Source organism: Physeter macrocephalus, chromosome 7 (genome assembly GCF_002837175.3).
Source record: "Physeter macrocephalus isolate SW-GA chromosome 7, ASM283717v5, whole genome shotgun sequence".
Taxonomy (NCBI): Eukaryota; Metazoa; Chordata; class Mammalia; order Artiodactyla; family Physeteridae; genus Physeter; species Physeter macrocephalus.
Genome location: NC_041220.1, coordinates 143,354,029 through 143,376,895, shown reverse-complemented (window position 1 = coordinate 143,376,895; position 22,867 = coordinate 143,354,029). Strand labels below are relative to the sequence as shown.

The 22,867-nt window shown below is 63.2% G+C and overlaps 2 protein-coding genes across 12 annotated transcripts in view; one reads left to right on the top strand and one right to left on the bottom strand.

Annotated features, from left to right (window-relative positions):
• Positions 1-6,081, bottom strand: part of LOC114486629 (uncharacterized) — a 16,408-nt gene extending 10,327 nt beyond the window's left edge. For all 3 annotated transcript variants that reach the window (XR_008617943.1, XM_028492392.1, XM_028492394.1), the window contains exon 1: positions 5,763-6,081. Coding sequence is in view for 2 of the 3 variants with exons in the window: in XM_028492392.1 (XP_028348193.1) it covers positions 5,763-5,872 (110 nt within the window). In the remaining variant the exon portion in view is untranslated. The remainder of the gene's footprint in view (positions 1-5,762) is intronic.
• The window catches only part of RGS12 (regulator of G protein signaling 12), a 200,486-nt gene that overhangs the window by 146,141 nt on the left and 31,478 nt on the right, over positions 1-22,867 (top strand). For 4 of the 9 annotated variants that reach the window (XM_028492391.1, XM_028492387.2, XM_028492390.2 and 1 more), the window contains exons 1-4: positions 8,651-8,791; positions 8,864-8,909; positions 18,799-19,029; positions 21,082-21,271. The exons of 1 other annotated variant lie outside the window; for it this stretch is intronic. In XM_028492391.1, coding sequence (XP_028348192.1) covers positions 8,738-8,791; positions 8,864-8,909; positions 18,799-19,029; positions 21,082-21,271 — 521 coding nt within the window. In that variant the 5' untranslated portion in view covers positions 8,651-8,737. Of the gene's footprint in view, positions 1-8,650; positions 8,792-8,863; positions 8,910-18,798; positions 19,030-21,081; positions 21,283-22,867 lie in introns of those variants that run through there. 4 more of the 9 variants (XM_028492381.1, XM_055086245.1, XM_028492389.1 and 1 more) reach the window with 3 other exon arrangements.

Genomic DNA, 22,867 nt, shown 5'->3' with positions numbered 1-22,867 from the left:
TTTTTTTTTTTGCATCTATTGAGATGATCATATGATTTTTATTCTTCCATTTATTAAATTTGCAGCAACATGGATGGCTGGTATTATGCTAAGTGAAAGAAGTCAGGAAGAGAAAGCAAATACTGTATGATATCACTTATATGTGGAATCTAAAAAATATAACAAACTAGTTAATATAACAAAAAAGAAACACTGACTGATATAGAAAATGAACTAGTGGTTACCAGTGGGGAGGAGGGGCAATATAAGGGTGGGGCAGTCTGAGGTACAAACTACTGGGAGGGAGATAGGCTACAAGGTTGTATTGACCAATGTGGGGAATATCACCAATTTTGTGTAATAACTGTAAATGTACTGTGACCTTTAAAAATTGTAAAAATAAAAGATAAAATAAAATTTGGCATATATTTTAAAAAGCTATACATTTAGTTCACAGATGTGTCCTTTAATCTTAGATTATATTTATACTTTTATTGTTGTAGTAAATGTGACATGTGACATTAGATAATAAATAAAAACAAAAGCCCTAACAATTATACAGGTAAGCTTCCTCATTTCTTATTTGTACAAACTTATCACTGCTCTAGATGAAGTAGAAAATTATGAAGTTTTTGCATGTTGTGAATATTCTCAGTTGGTGCTGAAGTTCACTCACAGATCAAAACAATTCCCTGGCCTCCAACAGCTTTTACTATTATGGTGACATCTGAAAAACAGAATATTAAACTAAGGAAAACAAGATATGCATTTGTAATAATATTTTAAAATTGTTCTAGGTATGAATCTAGAAGTGCATAATCACCAGAAGCTGGCTCCAAATAATTACCAGATCTCTTTAGTATGCATGCAATAGCAATGCATCATGAGCACATGTTGGAATGTGTGATCAAGGCAGTAAACCATTCAATTCTAGTAGTGACTTACTATTGAAGTGATCAAATAAAGAGTGCAATATCTGTAGAATATTTTAAAAAACTGAAAGATATTGCTATAATGAGTCATCAATTAAATTATAATAATTTTTGGCTCCTTGTACATTAATTCCTCCAAAAATACCTAATTCCTATAGTGATTTAAAATCTCAAAGGGTGTCAGTTATACAAAAGATTTAGGTGCCACTTCTCTAGTCCATGGTGTGTGCATGTGAATGTGCTTATTAAGGCAACTGAAGGGTAACTCTATACACAACACACAAACACACACATATAGACTAATTACTATAAATATATTAGGGGACTGAAACACAGATATGCAGGAAATTAGGTGAAAAGATAAGTACTGGTCATGCTTTGTATCCCAGAAAGCATGATACCATAAGGCACTCACCTTGCTCTGTAGGTATTGGTGGACACAATAAAAATATTGCTGGTGTGCATTAAAGGGATTATAGTTTTTTCAAAACATGGGCTAAAGTCATTCTCCTGCTTGGGAGAAGAAATATAAATCACCCACTGAAATATGTCAGGTTCTAACTGTCATGTGAAAATAGAGGAAATGATAACTTTTGTTTTGCTTTTAAAGTAAATAAATCTGTCTGTAATCCCATGTATAATATAGGTTATAAATAAATATGTATGAGGAAGCAGAATCTGGCAGTTTTACTTTCCATTCTCTACTATTCTCCCAAACACACACACATACACATGTGCACTCGAAAAGATAGATAAACAGAAAAATCCATAAAAATTGGTACAGAACTGTACAAAGAGTCTCAGAGCTTTGAGGCCAGAAAGAGTTGGAAGGTAAGTGGAAAAGATCCTGGTGAAGATCATTGTGAAATAGACATACAATTCCTACCCCAATACTTTGATTAAAATCCACAAAGGTATTAAATAACTCTTTAGGAAGTTTGGGGATTTGGGGACTGAGGAGACTTGTTATCCTATTTCTTTTCTGGAATTCTGGACAAAGGCAGCCTCCTAGGCCTTCCTCACATCGCTATGGTTTGGAATCAGTAGAGGAAATATGGCTGTGTGACATGTAATTGTGACAGAGTGGCAATTCCTCCCTCTGAGGAAGCACTGCTGACTTTCTGGTATTTCCCTAAGGAGAGAGGAGAGTGACCATATTTTCATGTGCTACCATGGGTAGCACCCAAAAATAACTTGGGAGGGATAGCTTGCTGATTTGACAGGTATTCAGACTGTGTAAGCATGTGCTGCCAGGAGATGCAGAATGCAAGGTAAAATTCGATGATAAGATGAGGATAAGATTTTTTCAGTGCTTGATTGTGCAGTGAGGTGAGGAGAGATAAGAATTATAAACTTGTGTTTAGCTCTGGTGATGTAATTTTGTAAATTTGTTGACTTTCCAGAGACCAGACACATCTGCCTGATCTTATAATGCCATCTCAGACAGAAGGATGAGAAGGAAAAAAGCTGTAGACTTTGAACTTCAGATTGAATGTTTTACATTGAGGAAAAGTTCTGTTGTTTCTATTTAAGGAGTCATATCAGGAGAATTTAATTTAATTTAATTTAATTAATTATTTTTTTACATCTTTATTGGAATATAATTGCTTTACAAGGGTGTGTTAGTTTCTGCTTTATAACAAAGTGAATCAGCTATACATATACGTATATCCCCATATCCCCTCCCTCTTGCGTCTCTCTCCCTCCCTCCCTATCCCACCCCTCTAGGTGGTCACAGAGCACGGAGCTGGTCTCGAGCTGGTCTCCCTGTGCTATGCGGCTGCAGCTAGCTGTTTTACATTCGGTAGTGTATACATGTCCGTGCCACTCTCACTTCGCCCCAGCTTCCCCCTCCCCCCGCCCCCATGTCCTCACTTAAAGTGATGAAAGGGAAGACGTCTTATTGAAAGGAGTAACAATCTTTATAAAAGGCAGTAATACTTCAGTGGCATTGTGCTCTTTCAGGTCTCGACCTCTGTCCTGGCCAGAGAGTTCATGCCTGGATCCTTTCCCTTGAGAGGAGGGTGGTCTGGGTCCACCCCCGGTGACCCTGGGCAGCACCTCTCTTCCTCCCCGGGTTGAGGCTTAGGATGGTGGGAGGGGTGTCTCTCGCGTGGCTGCCCTGTGGCCGGGGCGGCCCAGCCAGGGGTGAGGCACCCAGAGGGGTCCCGAGCAGCCAGGGCGGCTCCCCGGCCCTCCGCTCCGAGGGCCCTGCTTCACCAGTTCCTGTGCAAAGCTGCTGGGGCTTTATTCAGCCCAGAAAAGCCACCGGGAGGGACCCTCACTCCTGGAGCCGGCTGGGCCTTTGGGGGGTCATTGTAGACACAGGGGCTGAGGCTCGCTGACCGCAGGGCTCTGGCCCACAAATGGCTGGGTGCTGCCTCCTGCCCCCAGCCCCTCGGCCGGCTGGAGCTCAGCACCTGCTCCCGCCACCGAAGGTGAGGTATTAGTTCAATACCCCCTTCCTACCCCTGCCCTCGGTGCAGGTGCTGAGCTCCCGGAGGGCAGGCTCCCTGACTCGGCATCACCCCTCACGGGCAGCCTGGCAGGGGCTGGGACCTGCCCGGTGAGGCGCTGTGAGCCCAGCCTCTCTCGGCGACATCTGGGCCCTGCAAACGTGCCCGGGAACCGGGGCCTCGGGGCACCTGCCCCTTAAGCCGCCTGAGCCGTCCCGCCGGCCTGTGCCCGTGCCTCTCCTGCGCAGTGGCGGCTCTGCTAACTGAGGCGGGCGCGTTCCGAGAGGTTGGGGGTCCCAGGCGGTGATGGTGGGGAGGGTCCCTTCTCCGGTCCCGCCTTCTGGCCTTGGATCGGCCGTGCCCCCCCGGAATGGGAGTCAGGCACTCCTCGGTCCTGGGCTGGGCAGGCACTCAAGGACAGGGTGTGGGTGGCGGCCAGCCATCCGTGCCCATGGAGACCTCGACAAGGGGGCCAGGGCTTCCTGCGGCCCCCGGTTCCGGACCGGGAATCGGAGCGCCTGGGCTCGGGTCTCGCCTCTGCTCGCGCCAGCTGGGCGCCCTGGACGAGCCCCAGCGGGTCCCTGCGGAGGGTGCACGGGTGGCGGCGCGCGCTGGGCCTGGGGCACCGTCCGCTTCCGCTGCTGCCGGCGAGGCGGGGTAGCCTGCCCGCGGGAGCCCGTGAAGCCCCCTTGCGCCCTGCGCGCACGGTGGACGCGCTTCCCCCGAAGTGGGTCGGGAGCAGGCCTGGACCCGGGCTCAGAGGGGGTCCCTCCGGGCTTCGGCCTGAGGCGCCGGCTGGCGGCCCGCTCAGCAGCCCCCGGCCCCGGTGCTCGGCCGCCCCCAGGCCGCTGCCCAGCTGCTCTGCTGAAGGCACTGCCCGAGGTCACCGCGACCTCCGAGGCCTGGAGCCGACAGCCGCGCCTCCGGCTGGGTCCCGTGGGTGGGCGTCAGCCTCCGTCTCCTCTCCCAGCTCCCCCGTGCCCCCCAGGGCCCGGAGGTTTGCCTCTTCCTGGCCGCCCGCCCTCCCCAGGCTCTCGGCCCCGGGCTGTAAACGCCTCTGAGTGCCCATGACCGACTCCGTGGTTATTTTTACATCTTCAGACGCGTGTGTCCAGCTGCCTGCGTGCGCACCGCCTGGCGTCTGACGGGCCTCTCAGGCTCACGTGTCCGGGACAGAACCCCAACCCCGCTCCCTGCCCCGGCCCCGCACCACCTCCCCAGGTGCCCCCCTCCCCAGTCCGGCATCACCCTCCTCTTCCTTTCCCTCACCCCATCATCCACCCACCAAGAGGTCCCATGAGTTAGGGCTGCCTCCGAAGAGGGAAGGCCCCTCCCGCTGCCGCCATGGTTACTGCAGAGCCTAGCTTTGGGCCCCCTTTCCTCTGCTCGGCCTAGGCCAGCAGCTCCTCGGGCCTGGACGGCTGCAGGGGCCTGGAGCTTTGCTGTCACCCTGTGTCCCTTCGCCACATGCAGCCGGGCTGGGCCCTCTTTGCTCACAGCTCTCAGGGCCCCTGGTGTGCTGGGATGCGGCCTTGGCCTGGCTCAGCAGGCCCACCTGGCCGGACACCTCGGCCCCGCCCGCGCGCCGCCCCGCCCGCCGCGGCGGCCGGCGCAGGGCCCGCCCGGAGCTATTTTGAAAGTGACCCTGGGCCGGGCGGCCGCGGGGCGGCGGGGCGCGGCGCGGCGGGCGCGCGGGAACCATGACAGAAGATGACCGAGGCGGCGCTGGTGGAGGGCCAGGTCAAGCTGCGGGACGGCAAGAAGGTCGGGGCGCGCGGCGGGCGCGGGGCGGGCGCGGGGCGCGGGCGGCCGCTCACGCTCCCTCTGTCCCCGCAGTGGAAGACTAGGTGGCTGGTGCTGCGCAAGCCGTCGCCGGTGGCAGGTGAGCGGGCGCGGGCGCGGGCGCGGGGCGCGGGGCGCGGGGCGGGCGGCGGCGGCCTGCTGCGCCCGGCCGGCCCGGAGCGCCGCCAGCTCGCCCGAAATAGCCGGCGGCGCCGGGGCCGAGGGCTGTAACCGGAGAGCGCCCCGGCCTCGCCTCGGCCTGCGCCGCCGCGGACGCCGGACGCGGGACCCCCCGCCACCGCACCGGGCCCGGGAGCCGTCCTCGCAGACGCCAGGCCCGGGGCGGGGACCGCTTGGCACAAGGGCGGATTGAGGCCCGGAGGGGCCTGCGGGAGCCGGGGGAGGCCCGAGGGGCGAAAGGGCAGGAGCCTGTTCTGGCCCCCTCCCCCATATCCCAGAAAGTTCTGCCCCAGTTGGGGATTGAGTCGTGGCTTTGAATATACAGACGCGAATGGGAGTTCCGGGCAGCGCGGACCCCAGGCGGCCCTTCCACCCTCCCCAGGTGGAGCCGAGGCTGGGCCGCCAGGTAGGAACGGAGAAGCGTGAAATCTACCTTGTGTGTGGGATCCGTCCCGGGAGGAGAGGACGGCCCCCTCCCAGCCCCCTGAGCGGAGCCGGCACCCCAGCCGGGAGGAGCCAGCTGGGAGCCCCGGAGCCGGGCATCTCCAGCTCAGCGGCCGGAGGCTCCGAGCTGTGCAGCTGCAGCTGTTTCCGGAGACAGGTGCCTTGGAGCCGGCCCAGGCACCCGGGGGTCTGTGTGGGATGCTGGGGGTGTGAGCGCACGCTGCCTCACACGTGCCGGCTGCCCGAGAGTCTTCCGGGACGCCTGGGGTGTCTGCCATTTCCCAGGCAGGGTGTGGAGGGCCCCCTTCCTGTCCCCCTCCCGGGCCCCCTCCTCCATCCCTTCTGCTGAGCCGGCTCTGGGAGCCTCGTGGTTGCGATGGAAGGGTCTGCTTTTGGCCGCGACACACTCACCTCCTGCCTGGGCCTCAGCTTCCCCTCCAAGGGGGCCTGGGCTCCGTGCACCCTTCATTCAACCGATCAGTCTTTCATGCCCAGCTCCCGCGTCTGGAGCTGTGGGGTCCTAGTCTTGGGGAGCTCAGGGACGCCTGGTAGGGGTGGGGGAGGGTCAGAGCTGGGGAGAGGGGGGGCCCAGCCGGCAGGGAATGGAGGCACCGGCTAGCTGAGGGTGGCAGAGGCGGCGCGAAGGCTGTGCCGGTCCGAGAGGCTATGGCCCGAGGCAGGGGGCTGGCTGTTGGTTGGGGGTTGCTTGCCGGGACGGTGGTGAGCCAGGGCCTGTGCGGGCCTCTGGGACAGGTGGCCCACCCGAAGAGCAGTCCCGGGGTGGGCCTTGTCCCTCTTGGTGGGGGCGGGGGGGGGGTAGTGATTTGCAGCCCCTGGTGGTGGCTTTTATGCCAGTATCCGAGAGCGCTAGTTGAGAGGTGAGCTCTGGCCGGCCCTGGGGGACACCTGTGGAGGGGGCCCTCGTGCACTGCAGGGGAGTTTCCAGTGGGTCCTCCACACCGTAGACTCCGAGTCTGTAAGTGGGCTTGTGGTCCTCGGGCCTTTCCTGGGTCTTACCACGTGCAGCCCAGCGGTAGAGAGCCGGGGGCGTCGGGGAAGAGCCTCCTCTGCCGGGGCGCCAGGGCTGGACTGGAGGGGACGGCGCTCGGGCAGGTACGCGCGGCCCCTCTGGGCTGCTGTCCACTCTGAGCCCTGCATCTCACGTCCTGGTGCCCGGGGTCTCAGAACCCCCGCCGTCACTGCCGGTTGTCTTAGCAGCGCCCCCTTTATCCTCACACCGCGCGAGGGCCGCGGTCATCCTCTTACGGTGCTTGGCCTGAGGCGGAGCTGCCAAGCTGACCCCGCCGGGCCACTGCCCGGCTCTCGCCAGCCCTCCCTCTCTCTCCCTCCTGGCCGGTGCCGGTGGCCGTGGTTCCCCGACGGGTCAGAGGCTCTGGACCCTCCTCGCTCTCCCCTCCCTGGCCCTTAGCCGATGAGCTGGCCCCTCTCTAGTGTGTTGGGGGGCCTGGCTGGGAGGGGTGCAGCCGCCTGGCCCCCCTTATCCTGAAGACCAGCTCCCTCGGGTGGCCTTGGGTGTTGGGGGCGGGTCCTCGTACTTGGGGTCTCCACGGCTAAGCTCTCCAGGTCCTGGCTGCAGCCAAGGGGGAGCCTGGGAAGGAGGGAGGAGGGGCCGCCCTGTCTCCTCGTCATGAAAACCCAGGACTCTTGTTTTTGAAAAGTATTTCCTTCCCAGGAGGGCCCACCAGGAGAGGATAGGAGGGAATCGGGCTGCAGGCGGGCTGGGGGTAGGAGGGCCCCTCTCCGCTTTGTGTCTTTTCTCCTGTTTTCGTTTTTCTTAACCAGGACCACTTCTTTTTCTTAAAATAAAGTTTAGTTAGTGGAAGGCAGGAAAAGCGCTGATTTTTTTTTAATAGATCTTTATTGGAGCATAACTGCTTCACGATACCGGGTTAGTTTCTGTTGTATAGCAAAGTGAATCAGCTATACCTATACGTATATCCCCATATCCCCTCCCTCTTGCGTCTCTCTCCCTCCCTCCCTATCCCACCCCTCTAGGTGGTCACAGAGCACGGAGCTGGTCTCGAGCTGGTCTCCCTGTGCTATGCGGCTGCAGCTAGCTGTTTTACATTCGGTAGTGTATACATGTCCGTGCCACTCTCACTTCGCCCCAGCTTCCCCCTCCCCCCGCCCCCATGTCCTCACTTAAAGTGATGAAAGGGAAGACGTCTTATTGAAAGGAGTAACAATCTTTATAAAAGGCAGTAATACTTCAGTGGCATTGTGCTCTTTCAGGTCTCGACCTCTGTCCTGGCCAGAGAGTTCATGCCTGGATCCTTTCCCTTGAGAGGAGGGTGGTCTGGGTCCACCCCCGGTGACCCTGGGCAGCACCTCTCTTCCTCCCCGGGTTGAGGCTTAGGATGGTGGGAGGGGTGTCTCTCGCGTGGCTGCCCTGTGGCCGGGGCGGCCCAGCCAGGGGTGAGGCACCCAGAGGGGTCCCGAGCAGCCAGGGCGGCTCCCCGGCCCTCCGCTCCGAGGGCCCTGCTTCACCAGTTCCTGTGCAAAGCTGCTGGGGCTTTATTCAGCCCAGAAAAGCCACCGGGAGGGACCCTCACTCCTGGAGCCGGCTGGGCCTTTGGGGGGTCATTGTAGACACAGGGGCTGAGGCTCGCTGACCGCAGGGCTCTGGCCCACAAATGGCTGGGTGCTGCCTCCTGCCCCCAGCCCCTCGGCCGGCTGGAGCTCAGCACCTGCTCCCGCCACCGAAGGTGAGGTATTAGTGCGGGCGCGCAGGTGGCCTCAGGTGCCGCGGGCGCAGCGCCGGGGCGGGGCGCGGGCAGGGCGGGGCCGGCTGGGCGCGCACCTCGGCCCCGCCCGCGCGCCGCCCCGCCCGCCGCGGCGGCCGGCGCAGGGCCCGCCCGGAGCTATTTTGAAAGTGACCCTGGGCCGGGCGGCCGCGGGGCGGCGGGGCGCGGCGCGGCGGGCGCGCGGGAACCATGACAGAAGATGACCGAGGCGGCGCTGGTGGAGGGCCAGGTCAAGCTGCGGGACGGCAAGAAGGTCGGGGCGCGCGGCGGGCGCGGGGCGGGCGCGGGGCGCGGGCGGCCGCTCACGCTCCCTCTGTCCCCGCAGTGGAAGACTAGGTGGCTGGTGCTGCGCAAGCCGTCGCCGGTGGCAGGTGAGCGGGCGCGGGCGCGGGCGCGGGGCGCGGGGCGCGGGGCGGGCGGCGGCGGCCTGCTGCGCCCGGCCGGCCCGGAGCGCCGCCAGCTCGCCCGAAATAGCCGGCGGCGCCGGGGCCGAGGGCTGTAACCGGAGAGCGCCCCGGCCTCGCCTCGGCCTGCGCCGCCGCGGACGCCGGACGCGGGACCCCCCGCCACCGCACCGGGCCCGGGAGCCGTCCTCGCAGACGCCAGGCCCGGGGCGGGGACCGCTTGGCACAAGGGCGGATTGAGGCCCGGAGGGGCCTGCGGGAGCCGGGGGAGGCCCGAGGGGCGAAAGGGCAGGAGCCTGTTCTGGCCCCCTCCCCCATATCCCAGAAAGTTCTGCCCCAGTTGGGGATTGAGTCGTGGCTTTGAATATACAGACGCGAATGGGAGTTCCGGGCAGCGCGGACCCCAGGCGGCCCTTCCACCCTCCCCAGGTGGAGCCGAGGCTGGGCCGCCAGGTAGGAACGGAGAAGCGTGAAATCTACCTTGTGTGTGGGATCCGTCCCGGGAGGAGAGGACGGCCCCCTCCCAGCCCCCTGAGCGGAGCCGGCACCCCAGCCGGGAGGAGCCAGCTGGGAGCCCCGGAGCCGGGCATCTCCAGCTCAGCGGCCGGAGGCTCCGAGCTGTGCAGCTGCAGCTGTTTCCGGAGACAGGTGCCTTGGAGCCGGCCCAGGCACCCGGGGGTCTGTGTGGGATGCTGGGGGTGTGAGCGCACGCTGCCTCACACGTGCCGGCTGCCCGAGAGTCTTCCGGGACGCCTGGGGTGTCTGCCATTTCCCAGGCAGGGTGTGGAGGGCCCCCTTCCTGTCCCCCTCCCGGGCCCCCTCCTCCATCCCTTCTGCTGAGCCGGCTCTGGGAGCCTCGTGGTTGCGATGGAAGGGTCTGCTTTTGGCCGCGACACACTCACCTCCTGCCTGGGCCTCAGCTTCCCCTCCAAGGGGGCCTGGGCTCCGTGCACCCTTCATTCAACCGATCAGTCTTTCATGCCCAGCTCCCGCGTCTGGAGCTGTGGGGTCCTAGTCTTGGGGAGCTCAGGGACGCCTGGTAGGGGTGGGGGAGGGTCAGAGCTGGGGAGAGGGGGGGCCCAGCCGGCAGGGAATGGAGGCACCGGCTAGCTGAGGGTGGCAGAGGCGGCGCGAAGGCTGTGCCGGTCCGAGAGGCTATGGCCCGAGGCAGGGGGCTGGCTGTTGGTTGGGGGTTGCTTGCCGGGACGGTGGTGAGCCAGGGCCTGTGCGGGCCTCTGGGACAGGTGGCCCACCCGAAGAGCAGTCCCGGGGTGGGCCTTGTCCCTCTTGGTGGGGGCGGGGGGGGGGTAGTGATTTGCAGCCCCTGGTGGTGGCTTTTATGCCAGTATCCGAGAGCGCTAGTTGAGAGGTGAGCTCTGGCCGGCCCTGGGGGACACCTGTGGAGGGGGCCCTCGTGCACTGCAGGGGAGTTTCCAGTGGGTCCTCCACACCGTAGACTCCGAGTCTGTAAGTGGGCTTGTGGTCCTCGGGCCTTTCCTGGGTCTTACCACGTGCAGCCCAGCGGTAGAGAGCCGGGGGCGTCGGGGAAGAGCCTCCTCTGCCGGGGCGCCAGGGCTGGACTGGAGGGGACGGCGCTCGGGCAGGTACGCGCGGCCCCTCTGGGCTGCTGTCCACTCTGAGCCCTGCATCTCACGTCCTGGTGCCCGGGGTCTCAGAACCCCCGCCGTCACTGCCGGTTGTCTTAGCAGCGCCCCCTTTATCCTCACACCGCGCGAGGGCCGCGGTCATCCTCTTACGGTGCTTGGCCTGAGGCGGAGCTGCCAAGCTGACCCCGCCGGGCCACTGCCCGGCTCTCGCCAGCCCTCCCTCTCTCTCCCTCCTGGCCGGTGCCGGTGGCCGTGGTTCCCCGACGGGTCAGAGGCTCTGGACCCTCCTCGCTCTCCCCTCCCTGGCCCTTAGCCGATGAGCTGGCCCCTCTCTAGTGTGTTGGGGGGCCTGGCTGGGAGGGGTGCAGCCGCCTGGCCCCCCTTATCCTGAAGACCAGCTCCCTCGGGTGGCCTTGGGTGTTGGGGGCGGGTCCTCGTACTTGGGGTCTCCACGGCTAAGCTCTCCAGGTCCTGGCTGCAGCCAAGGGGGAGCCTGGGAAGGAGGGAGGAGGGGCCGCCCTGTCTCCTCGTCATGAAAACCCAGGACTCTTGTTTTTGAAAAGTATTTCCTTCCCAGGAGGGCCCACCAGGAGAGGATAGGAGGGAATCGGGCTGCAGGCGGGCTGGGGGTAGGAGGGCCCCTCTCCGCTTTGTGTCTTTTCTCCTGTTTTCGTTTTTCTTAACCAGGACCACTTCTTTTTCTTAAAATAAAGTTTAGTTAGTGGAAGGCAGGAAAAGCGCTGATTTTTTTTTAATAGATCTTTATTGGAGCATAACTGCTTCACGATACCGGGTTAGTTTCTGTTGTATAGCAAAGTGAATCAGCTATACCTATACGTATATCCCCATATCCCCTCCCTCTTGCGTCTCTCTCCCTCCCTCCCTATCCCACCCCTCTAGGTGGTCACAGAGCACGGAGCTGGTCTCGAGCTGGTCTCCCTGTGCTATGCGGCTGCAGCTAGCTGTTTTACATTCGGTAGTGTATACATGTCCGTGCCACTCTCACTTCGCCCCAGCTTCCCCCTCCCCCCGCCCCCATGTCCTCACTTAAAGTGATGAAAGGGAAGACGTCTTATTGAAAGGAGTAACAATCTTTATAAAAGGCAGTAATACTTCAGTGGCATTGTGCTCTTTCAGGTCTCGACCTCTGTCCTGGCCAGAGAGTTCATGCCTGGATCCTTTCCCTTGAGAGGAGGGTGGTCTGGGTCCACCCCCGGTGACCCTGGGCAGCACCTCTCTTCCTCCCCGGGTTGAGGCTTAGGATGGTGGGAGGGGTGTCTCTCGCGTGGCTGCCCTGTGGCCGGGGCGGCCCAGCCAGGGGTGAGGCACCCAGAGGGGTCCCGAGCAGCCAGGGCGGCTCCCCGGCCCTCCGCTCCGAGGGCCCTGCTTCACCAGTTCCTGTGCAAAGCTGCTGGGGCTTTATTCAGCCCAGAAAAGCCACCGGGAGGGACCCTCACTCCTGGAGCCGGCTGGGCCTTTGGGGGGTCATTGTAGACACAGGGGCTGAGGCTCGCTGACCGCAGGGCTCTGGCCCACAAATGGCTGGGTGCTGCCTCCTGCCCCCAGCCCCTCGGCCGGCTGGAGCTCAGCACCTGCTCCCGCCACCGAAGGTGAGGTATTAGTTCAATACCCCCTTCCTACCCCTGCCCTCGGTGCAGGTGCTGAGCTCCCGGAGGGCAGGCTCCCTGACTCGGCATCACCCCTCACGGGCAGCCTGGCAGGGGCTGGGACCTGCCCGGTGAGGCGCTGTGAGCCCAGCCTCTCTCGGCGACATCTGGGCCCTGCAAACGTGCCCGGGAACCGGGGCCTCGGGGCACCTGCCCCTTAAGCCGCCTGAGCCGTCCCGCCGGCCTGTGCCCGTGCCTCTCCTGCGCAGTGGCGGCTCTGCTAACTGAGGCGGGCGCGTTCCGAGAGGTTGGGGGTCCCAGGCGGTGATGGTGGGGAGGGTCCCTTCTCCGGTCCCGCCTTCTGGCCTTGGATCGGCCGTGCCCCCCCGGAATGGGAGTCAGGCACTCCTCGGTCCTGGGCTGGGCAGGCACTCAAGGACAGGGTGTGGGTGGCGGCCAGCCATCCGTGCCCATGGAGACCTCGACAAGGGGGCCAGGGCTTCCTGCGGCCCCCGGTTCCGGACCGGGAATCGGAGCGCCTGGGCTCGGGTCTCGCCTCTGCTCGCGCCAGCTGGGCGCCCTGGACGAGCCCCAGCGGGTCCCTGCGGAGGGTGCACGGGTGGCGGCGCGCGCTGGGCCTGGGGCACCGTCCGCTTCCGCTGCTGCCGGCGAGGCGGGGTAGCCTGCCCGCGGGAGCCCGTGAAGCCCCCTTGCGCCCTGCGCGCACGGTGGACGCCTTCCCCCCGAAGTGGGTCGGGAGCAGGCCTGGACCCGGGCTCAGAGGGGGTCCCTCCGGGCTTCGGCCTGGGGCGCCGGCTGGCGGCCCGCTCAGCCGCCCCCGGCCCCGGTGCTCCGCCGCCCCCCGCCCGAAGTGGGTCGGGAGCAGGCCTGGACCCGGGCTCAGAGGGGGTCCCTCCGGGCTTCGGCCTGAGGCGCCGGCTGGCGGCCCGCTCAGCAGCCCCCGGCCCCGGTGCTCGGCCGCCCCCAGGCCGCTGCCCAGCTGCTCTGCTGAAGGCACTGCCCGAGGTCACCGCGACCTCCGAGGCCTGGAGCCGACAGCCGCGCCTCCGGCTGGGTCCCGTGGGTGGGCGTCAGCCTCCGTCTCCTCTCCCAGCTCCCCCGTGCCCCCCAGGGCCCGGAGGTTTGCCTCTTCCTGGCCGCCCGCCCTCCCCAGGCTCTCGGCCCCGGGCTGTAAACGCCTCTGAGTGCCCATGACCGACTCCGTGGTTATTTTTACATCTTCAGACGCGTGTGTCCAGCTGCCTGCGTGCGCACCGCCTGGCGTCTGACGGGCCTCTCAGGCTCACGTGTCCGGGACAGAACCCCAACCCCGCTCCCTGCCCCGGCCCCGCACCACCTCCCCAGGTGCCCCCCTCCCCAGTCCGGCATCACCCTCCTCTTCCTTTCCCTCACCCCATCATCCACCCACCAAGAGGTCCCATGAGTTAGGGCTGCCTCCGAAGAGGGAAGGCCCCTCCCGCTGCCGCCATGGTTACTGCAGAGCCTAGCTTTGGGCCCCCTTTCCTCTGCTCGGCCTAGGCCAGCAGCTCCTCGGGCCTGGACGGCTGCAGGGGCCTGGAGCTTTGCTGTCACCCTGTGTCCCTTCGCCACACGCAGCCGGGCTGGGCCCTCTTTGCTCACAGCTCTCAGGGCCCCTGGTGTGCTGGGATGCGGCCTTGGCCTGGCTCAGCAGGCCCACCTGGCCGGAGCCCGCCTACACCTCGGACCGCTCTTCCCCTCCGTTCGTGCCAGCCCTGCCCATTGGGTCCCTGCCTCTGGGCTGCTGCACCGGCCGTTCCCTCTAGCACAGTGCTGTTCCCTGAGGTGCTGCCGGGCTGGCGCCTTATATCCCTTGGGAGTCCGTCGTCCCTTTGGGAGTCTCTGACCCCCGTGCTCAGGCCCCACGACAGCCGCTGACATCAAATGCCGCCCACCCCCAAATGCCGTCTACCCCTGCCATCAAATGCCGCTCCCCTGAACAGCTCTTCCTCGGAGTTTTCTTCTTTATCGACCTTTTTCAGCGTTTGATTGTCTCCCCTCTTGGGTTTCAGCTCCGCAGAAGCCGGGCTGTGTCCCCTGGGCCCCCGGGCTGCTTGTGAGCGAAAGAACTGGGCTGAGGGCTCTGGCGGGGGGGGGCCGCCCCACTGAGGGATGGAAAAGGGGCGGGGTGGGCTCCGAGGGGCCCCACTGGGGGTCTTTCAGTGGCCCTTTTGGTGAAGAGGGCCCACTACGGGCGGAAGAGGGCAGGGGTGGGCCGGCCCCAGAGGCGGGTACGCTCCCCTGGGTTTCATGGGGATGGGGAATGTCCCAGCCCCAGGCCGAGGTCCCTGCTCACCCTGCTCTGTGCTTGCTGGCGTGTGGCATTCTCCGAGGGCCTCTGTGTGCCAGGCTGGGGCTGTGCCGGTGCCTTGACTCTGCAGGGCGAGCGGCGTTCGTTTCTCAGGTGGAAAACAGAGGCCCTAAGCGCTGAGGGACGGGTTCCCAAGCACGGACGTGGGGCGTGAGCCGGGTCGGCTGGTCCTCACTCTGGCGCCCGTGGGCAGCGGCGGAGCGTGCGCGTGTGCAGGCGTGCAGGCGTGCGCGTGTGAGCGCGCGTGTGAGCGCGCGCGCACGCGCGATCGAGTGCGTGGCTGTCTGTCCTCGTGCACAGGAGTGTGTGTTTGCGCGTGTGCCCCCTTGGTTTAACCCTCGGCACTTTTGTCATCGCCCCATCCGTGCCTCCTTTCGCTGCGATGACCCCAGCCCCCTCCAGCCCTGGCTGAGAGCCGCCCCGGCAGCGAGCCGCCCAGGCCCTGCCCCTGGAGCCCGGGCGCCCGGGGCCAGGCTGCAGCCTGGCTGTGCCCCTGCGGCTGCGCGCTTCAGCTGGACGGGTGCCGCCGTGAGCGGGGTCCTCAGGCCCTCGCGGCCCGGCGCGGAGAGAGAGCGGCCACGGGAGCGGGTGGCCCGGAGCGCGGCGCGGGAAGGCCAGCGATGCTCCCTCGGCAGCTGACCGGGAGGCCTCGCCGAGTGACCAGCCTCGCCGGGCTGCTTGCGAGGGGCGCAGCCCTGGGTGCTCCCGGCGAGGGTCCCCCGTGGAGCCGGCCAGTCGGTGCGGGCTCCCGTGTCCCTTTGTGTGGCGCGTCCGCAGGAAGGGCTGGTGGCGTCGCTGCCCCCTGGGGGCACTGGCGCCGTCTGTCCCGGGCACGACCTGCTTTGTCTCAGGCCCAGACCCGAGGATTTCTGTTTCTCCGGAGCCTGGTACTGAACAGCGCTCCTCACAGGATAGGTTTTAAAAATAGGATCAATTCATGGCCCGAAGCGATGCGGAGGGAGAGGGGGTGAAGCAGCTGCCCGTCAAAGGGCCCCACCCACGCCCCTCCTCAGCTCCGCCTCAGCTAATGGAGCCCACCGCGGGGGGCTGGGGGGTGCCGGCTGAGCGGCTGGACGGCAGCTGCTCCAGCCGCAACCCGGCTGTGCCTCTGGGCCGCTTCCACCAGGCAGAAGGTGGGAGCTGTCACACGGCCGTGACCCTCACCCTGTTCTGTCCACATGTAAGATGAACTCAGTGACGCCGAGGGTGTGTTAGCTTCCCGGGGCTGCAGTAATGAATTGCCACAAACTGGGGGGCTTGAAACAACAGAAATGTGCTCTCTCACAGTCCTGGAGGCTGGAAGTCCAAAATCCAGCAGCGTTCTGCTGCCGAAGGCGCTGGGGAGCCTGCTTCCCGCCTCCTCCGGCTCCGGGCGACTCCAGGCCTCCTGGGCTGTGGGCGCATCACTCTGTGACCTGTCTTCTCGTGGCCGTTCCTCTGTGCATATCCGTGTTTCCTTTTTTGTCTCTTACAAAGACACTCGTCTTAGGGTTTTTTTTTTATACATTTATTTATTTACTTTTGGCTGTGTTGGGTCTTCGTTGCTGCGTGCGGGCTTCTCTCGAGTTGCGGCGAGCGGGGGCTGCTCTTCGTTGCGGCGCGCGGGCTCAGTAGTTGTTGAGTCGTGGGCTCTAGAGCGCAGGCTCAGTAGCTGTGGCGCACAGCCTCAGCAGTTGTGGCGCGTGGGCTCTAGAGCGCAGGCTCAGTAGCTGTGGCGCACGGGCTCAGCTGCTCCGCGGCATGTGGGATCCTCCCGGACCAGGGCTCGAACCCGTGTCCCCTGCATTGGCAGGCGGATTCTTAACCACTGCGCCACCAGGGAAGCCCCAAGACACTCGTCTTTAGATTTAGGGCCACGCGGATAATCCTGGGTGACTCATTTTGAGATCCTTACCTTGTTCATATCTGCAAAGACCCTTTCTCCAGATAAGGTCATGTTTGCAGATTTGGGGGGGTCAGGACGTGGACATGTCTTTTGGGGGCCCCCATTCACCCCACTGCAGGTGGGCGAGGGTACGCATTGATTTCTCAGATCTCTGTAAGGCGTAGGATGTGAGCTGCGTTTCAGATAGAGCCAGGATCCAGGAAGATTGGACCGGCCCAGGGAAGAGGGTCTCGGGGACACATGTTGGCTCTTGCATGTAGGTCCCCAAACCAGCCTTGCAGGTGCAGGCGTCCAGGGTGGCAAGACCTGCTTGGCAGCAGGAGGCGTCTGAGGGGCGTGCGGTACGGGGCGACACAGGGGCTCGCAGCAAACTAGGCTCTAGACCACGAGTCGGCAAACCAGGGCCCTGAGCCAGATCCGGCCCGCTGCTTGTTTCTGTTATAAAGTTTTACCGGAACACAGCCATTCACTTACGTGTGGTCTGTGGCTGCTTTCGCAGTTCAGTAGTTGTGACAGAGACTGCGTGGTCCACGTCGCCGAAAGCAGTTACTGATTGACTCTTCACAGAAAGGGTTACGGACCTTGCTCTCCGCTATATCACTGGGAACATAACTCCTAGAACAAAGGGGTGACAGCCTGGCCCTGCCTTGCTGTTAAGGCCACAACTAAAGCAAATGGTCTTTCCTGTGACAGAAGGCCCTCACCCTCATCTGTGCCAGGTGATGGGGCTGTCACTGCCCCAGCAGAAGAGGGCCTGCCTTCAAGAGCTCACCTTCCAGGGTGGGCAGTGGGGAGACAGGAAATAGACAGGGGACAGACAGCCACCTAGAAGAGCCACCGAGAGGTGCCGGCCTTCCCTGGGGAGAGGAGTGGCAGGATGTGGTGGGCGTGTCTGGGGGCGGAGCAGCCCGTGCGGCCGGCAGGGCTGTCCTCACGCCCGCGGTCCCTTCCCTAGCCGCCTCGGTGGCTTCCCTTCGTGCGCACACATTTTTACCGGGAGCCTTTCTGTGCTCACCGCCTCCCCAAGCTTTTACCTCCTGGGCCCCTGGTGACACATCGGGGAACGCTTCCATAGCAACACATGCCCTTCATGCCACGTGTGTGACTAATTTCTCTCCGGGCCGGGCCACGAGTTTCCCAAGGGAGCCATGCTCGGGAGAGACCGCGCTGGAACCCTTGGGTGGGCAGATGGGTTTTTGTGGGTTCTGGCGTTTTGTTTGTTTCCCTCAAAATGAGAACATCTTTGCTTTCTTCTGACATAAGCATTTCAAACACTACAAACAGGGTCTCCGATAGGAAGTGGAGCTCCCCCATCACAATCCCCGGATTTTGTAAGTACCGGCGTGTCGGAGCCCAGCCACCCAGGCTGGTCTGTGTACTGCCTGGGGCTGCTTTCACGCCCGATGGCAGAGGTGGGTGGCCGGGACGGACTGTCCACCCTCTGCCTTCATACGAAGGGGCTGTGACTGTGGTTTGATGGCAGACAGGCAGGAAGCACCACCCTTGTTCTCCGTCTGAGTCCGGCTCGTCGGGATCTGGTTGTCACCTGGGCCTGCGGGGCTGCCTTTCCAGGGTTCGGGGGTTGGGCGGGGGAGGCAGTTCCCGGCTCCGTCCCGCGCCCGCCCCTCCGGCCCCTCCCGCCCGGGCAAGGCGGCTTGACCGTCGCGCGTCCGTGCGGGGCGCAGGGCGTCTGGCACCTCGGCGTTCAGCTGTTCGCATCAGGCCCTGGACGCCTCACCTTCATCAGAGGCCGCGCGGCGGCCGCGGGGGGCGCGCTTGGGAGGGTCGCTCGCCCGCTGATCTAGGGCCGTTCGCCAGGGCCGCCCAGGCGGCCGGGAGCGGCGGGGGTACCAGCACAGCGATTAGGGTGTTGAGGGAAATGGGAACTTGGGACGGACTCCGGCGCGTCCCCTGCAGGCTCTCGGGGGCGGCTCGTGTCGGGTCCGGCAGAGAGAGACCCAAGCCCGGTGGTCCTCCTGTCCGTCCCCGGCGCTGGAGTCCGGTCACACCCTGGAAACGGAGAAATCCAGGAGGTGAGGCGGGTCTGGCTGTGGCAGGAAGCCGCCCTGGCGGGGCCGAGGCGGGAGGCCCGAGTGCCCCGCAGGCTCCGTGCTGCCCTGGCAGCAGCCTGAGTGTGGCCCCCGTGGCCCCAGGGTCTGGGGCAGGCTGGAGGCCCTGGCGGGGGGCCAGGGTCAGGTGGGCGGGCCAGCCAGGGGGTGTTCCGAGCCCACTTCCGCGGTGTGGCCCGGGGCCGTGGGGGGGGGGTCACCCTCTTGCACACGAGGAGGTGGGGGCGCAGGGCGGCCGGGGAGTCGCCCGGGGCCGTGCCCGGGGCGAGGGGATGCTGGGGACGGGGCGGCCGCTGCACCGGGCCCGCGTGCCTGACGGCCCCCCGCGCCCTCCGCAGACTGCCTGCTGATGCTGGCCTACAAGGACAGGTCCGAGCGAGCCAGAGGGCTGCGGGAGCGCAGCAGCCTCGCGCTGGAGGACATCTGCGGCCTGGAGCCCGGCCTGCCCTACGAGGGCCTGGCCCACACGCTGGCCATCGTCTGCCTGTCGCAGGCCGTCATGCTGGGCTTCGACAGCCGGGAGGCCATGTGCGCCTGGGACGCCCGGATCCGCCACGCGCTGGGTGAGGGTGAGTGACGCCGGTGCAGGGCTCCGAGGGCCCAGCCTCTGTCCTGAAGCGTCCCGCGGGCCTCACCGACGGGCTGCAGAGGCCGGGACGCGACTCGGGGCCCCGGAGCCCGGTGCTTGCTGAGCGCCCCCCGCGCGGCCGCAATTGGGGCGGGGGGCGGGGGGGCTGGCCCCTCTTGAGCTCCCTAGCTTGACCCATTCACCTGAACTAGAGCTTTTAGCCCCGGCGGGCGACTGGCTAAGCAGCGTGATCGGCAAAGTGCCGCCCTTTGCTTCTCACGGGGCTGCCGGAGCCCGGAGCCGGGGCAGGGGGAGGGGTGCGGCGGCGGGAGCGCCGTCCCCGCGTGTCCCTCAAGGGGGGTAGCGGGGTGCGGGCAGTGCTCTCGGGAGATGGGGAGGACCCAGCCCACCTCTCAGCCCCGCTGCCCGCCCGGCTGTGTGAGCTGGGCCGTCAGGACCCATGATGTTTCTAAACACATTTTTAAAAATTGAAGTAGAGGTAATTTACAATGTTGCGTTAGTTTCAGGTGTCCAGCAAAGTGGTTCAGTTACACGCATATACGTATATCCGTTTCCACATTCTTTTCCATTATAATTTATTACAGGTAATGAGCATAGTTCTCTGTGCTATATAGTAGGTCTTTGTTGTTTATCCATTCTCCATACAGTAGTGTGTATATTTTAATCCCCGCGTCCTAATTTATCTCGAAACCCGTGATATTTTAACACTGTTTTTTAAAGATTCAAAATTAAAGCCAAAAGCCCGTGACGAACAAAGTGTCAGAATTTAGAGTGAAGCTGGGCTCCGAGCCACCCTCAGACATTCCCGTCCTCAGCTGCCCCAGCGCCACAGCCAGCCTGGTCTCGATTCACACATTTGCTGTTTCGCTCACCGTGGGCTTTTTGCATTAATTTTTGTTCTTTAAATAATCATTAAAATGTCAGTGATTTTGGCCACTGTTTTGTGCCCAGGTAAGGGCCTTGCTCACCTTACCCCCGCCCAGCCCGGCTAGGGGGCTGCGGCCCCTCCCACCTCCGGGCGCCCCCACAGCAGTCGCCTAGTCTGGGGACGTGTGTGGACGGCTCAGTGAGGGGATGCAGTGGCAGAAGGGAAGAGCCACGCCTTTCCAGAAAGTTCTGCGGTTGGGGGTTCCCGCCAGTTCAGCCTGGCTCAGGGCACGGCTCTTTTTCTGCTACGGGGCAGGCAGGGCCCTTGCACAGAGGCTGTGGCGCCCTGTCTCGGCACCGTGACAGAAATCACCAGGACACTGATGGGGTTGCTGGCCTTCTTGGGCCGGGCACAGCAGGCCCTCAGGGCTTCCTTGCCTAGGAGCCCCTCGACGCCCCGCTGCAGGGGCTTGGGTGGGGCTCAGGAAGGAGGAGGTGGGGCTGGGACTGGGCCCCTCTGGGTTGGAGATGAGGCCGGTGGGCCCCGGGCCGGTAGGCCGCCGTCCACGCCTGGGCCCGGCTACTCTGGGGTGCACCCTCTTCCGAGGTGGGAGCCATCTGGGGAGAGAAGACCATCCTCTGAGGGGCTTCAGGGGCAAAGCGCCGAGCCGAGCTAGTGGATGAGATCTCGGGGAGCAAGTTGTCCTGCCCGGCGCCAGGGAGAACCCCTAAGTGGAGAGGGAAGGGGGTCCACGGTTTCCCGAGCATCCCTGCGGTCAGGCTGGGCTGTGAGGCAGACCTTAGACTCTCCACGGACCAATGGGAGGCTGGGCCTCCTGGGCCTCCATTTCCCCATCTTTGAAATGGGACCACAGCAGCTACCCTTGGCGGGGGTTCTCAGAGGACGTGCTGTGAACAGGAGTCCTGAGGCCGTGGACCTACCAGGAGTCACGTGTGAGCTTTTACTGGAGCTCGCCGGGGCCAAGTTAGGATGGGGAGGGGGCCCCCTGAGGATGGGAGAGGTGAGTGTAGCCACCTCGGAGCTGGATGCTGCGCCGGGAGGCGGGGCGGGGCAGACCTGCCCTCTGAGCTGACCCTGGGATGCTGCGCCCCCCTCCCCCGCCTCTGCCCCAGCGACGCCCTCTCGCCCCCGCCCCGCCCTCAGTGCACAGGTTCCACGTGACCGTGGCTCCAGGCACCAAGCTGGAGAGCGGACCCGCCACCCTGCACCTCTGCAATGACATCCTCGTCGTGGCCAGGGACGTCCCTCCGGCCGTCACGGGGCAGTGGAAGCTGTCGGACCTCCGGCGCTATGGGGCCGTGCCCAGCGGGTTCATCTTTGAAGGAGGGACCAGGTGTGGGTACTGTAAGTATGTGGGCCGTGGGGACCCTGGGCCGCGGGCAGCCCCAGACCTCCCGGCTTCCCGGCCCGACCGTGGTTCAGAGCCGAGCCTCCTGCTTGCAGCTGGCCTCTCGGGGACACGGCAGGGTTACGTCTTTTAACGTCGAGCCCAGACCCTCAGCTGTCTCTGTTCTTGCTGTTGGAGGGTGGGTGCTTGGAGGCTGAGAGGAGGGCCCCTCCCGCAGGAAGCCCGTGCAGGGGCCACCCGGAGGCAGCTCCTGGGCCTACGTCCCAGGTCACAGAGTATCAGAGCGGCTCAGATTGGCTTTTAAAAAAAAAAAAGGGGAAGAAGAAGAATAGATGCATTTATTGAGGATGTGCTGAGAAACTCCGTAGTGGACCCGCCAGCTCCCTGGGCCCTCCCAGGCCGACGTCACAGGTGGGGGCCGAATGCGAGGGCCCAGCAGTGAGGCAGGGGTCCCGAGGGCCGAGGTGGTGTCCGAGCTCCAGCGAGCTGGCCTCCAGGCCGGGAGGGCCGTGGTGGGAGTGGGGGATGTTCCAGTGCCCCCAGCCTGCTGTTCTCCGAGTTGGGGGCCGCCGTGGACCTGCTGTCACCGCGGGGAGCGAGAAGCCCCTTCCCTCCTCTCCAGAGGGGCCGAGCCTGTCTGCGTGGCCTCCCCGGGCTCGCGGCCGGCCGAGTGCCTCCTGCTGACCAGCTGGGCGGCCTCGAGGGCCACGGTCAGTGGGCTGGGCTGTGGGCTGCATCCCCACCTCCGTTCAGCCTGGGACCCTGGTCAGGGGGATCATCGGCCCCTCCCTCGTGTGCAGGGTGGATGGAGGCTCTAAGCCGGGGGCGACCTCTCGCCACCTCCCCACCCCCGTAAAGGGGCATTAACCGCCCCCCTCTCTACCACCCGCAGCCTCTTGAGAGGACGAAGATGGCCAGGGCCTACCGCAGGGTCTGGCACACTCTCGGTATGGCCAGGATGGGGGTCCACCTGGCTCTGGGGCCTCGGTCATGCCTGGATTTCTCTGGACAGAGGACACGGTTGTGCTGTGTGCTGGGCGTCTGGCCCCCTCATTCCGCAAGGGGTGTGCGAGGTGGGACAGGCTGATCCGGCCCAGCCGGGCAGCCCACAGGGCCCTGCCTTTGAGGGGACAAGATGTAAGCTTCAAAGGCGCTTAGCAAACAGGTGAACAAGCAGGTGAGGGCCAAGTTCCTGCCCAAGGCAGCAAGATGTCTATAGCCACTGAACTGTATGATGCTCCCTGGTCCTGGGCTTGGGGGAGGTTGAAAGCTTGGAGAGGCAGAGAGAGGCGGGGGAGGGGTGATGTAGCAGAGGCGTAGGTGGACCTCTGGGGCGGGCAGTTTGGCGCAGTGGCCCTGGAGCTGGTGGGGTGGCCGCAGACAGCGCCCGAAGGGCCTTGACCGCGGCTGGGCCTGTGCATTTCCCACCTGGAGTTTTTGAGCAGGAGTGAGGGGTGAGCACAGCTGTCGGCCTGCCTGCCTGGGCTGTCGTGGAAGGGCGCACGGGACATTGGCCAGAGTCCTTTTCTGCTGGGCAACCCTGGGCCACCTCGTCTTTGGTACATCAGAGGTGACAGCAGC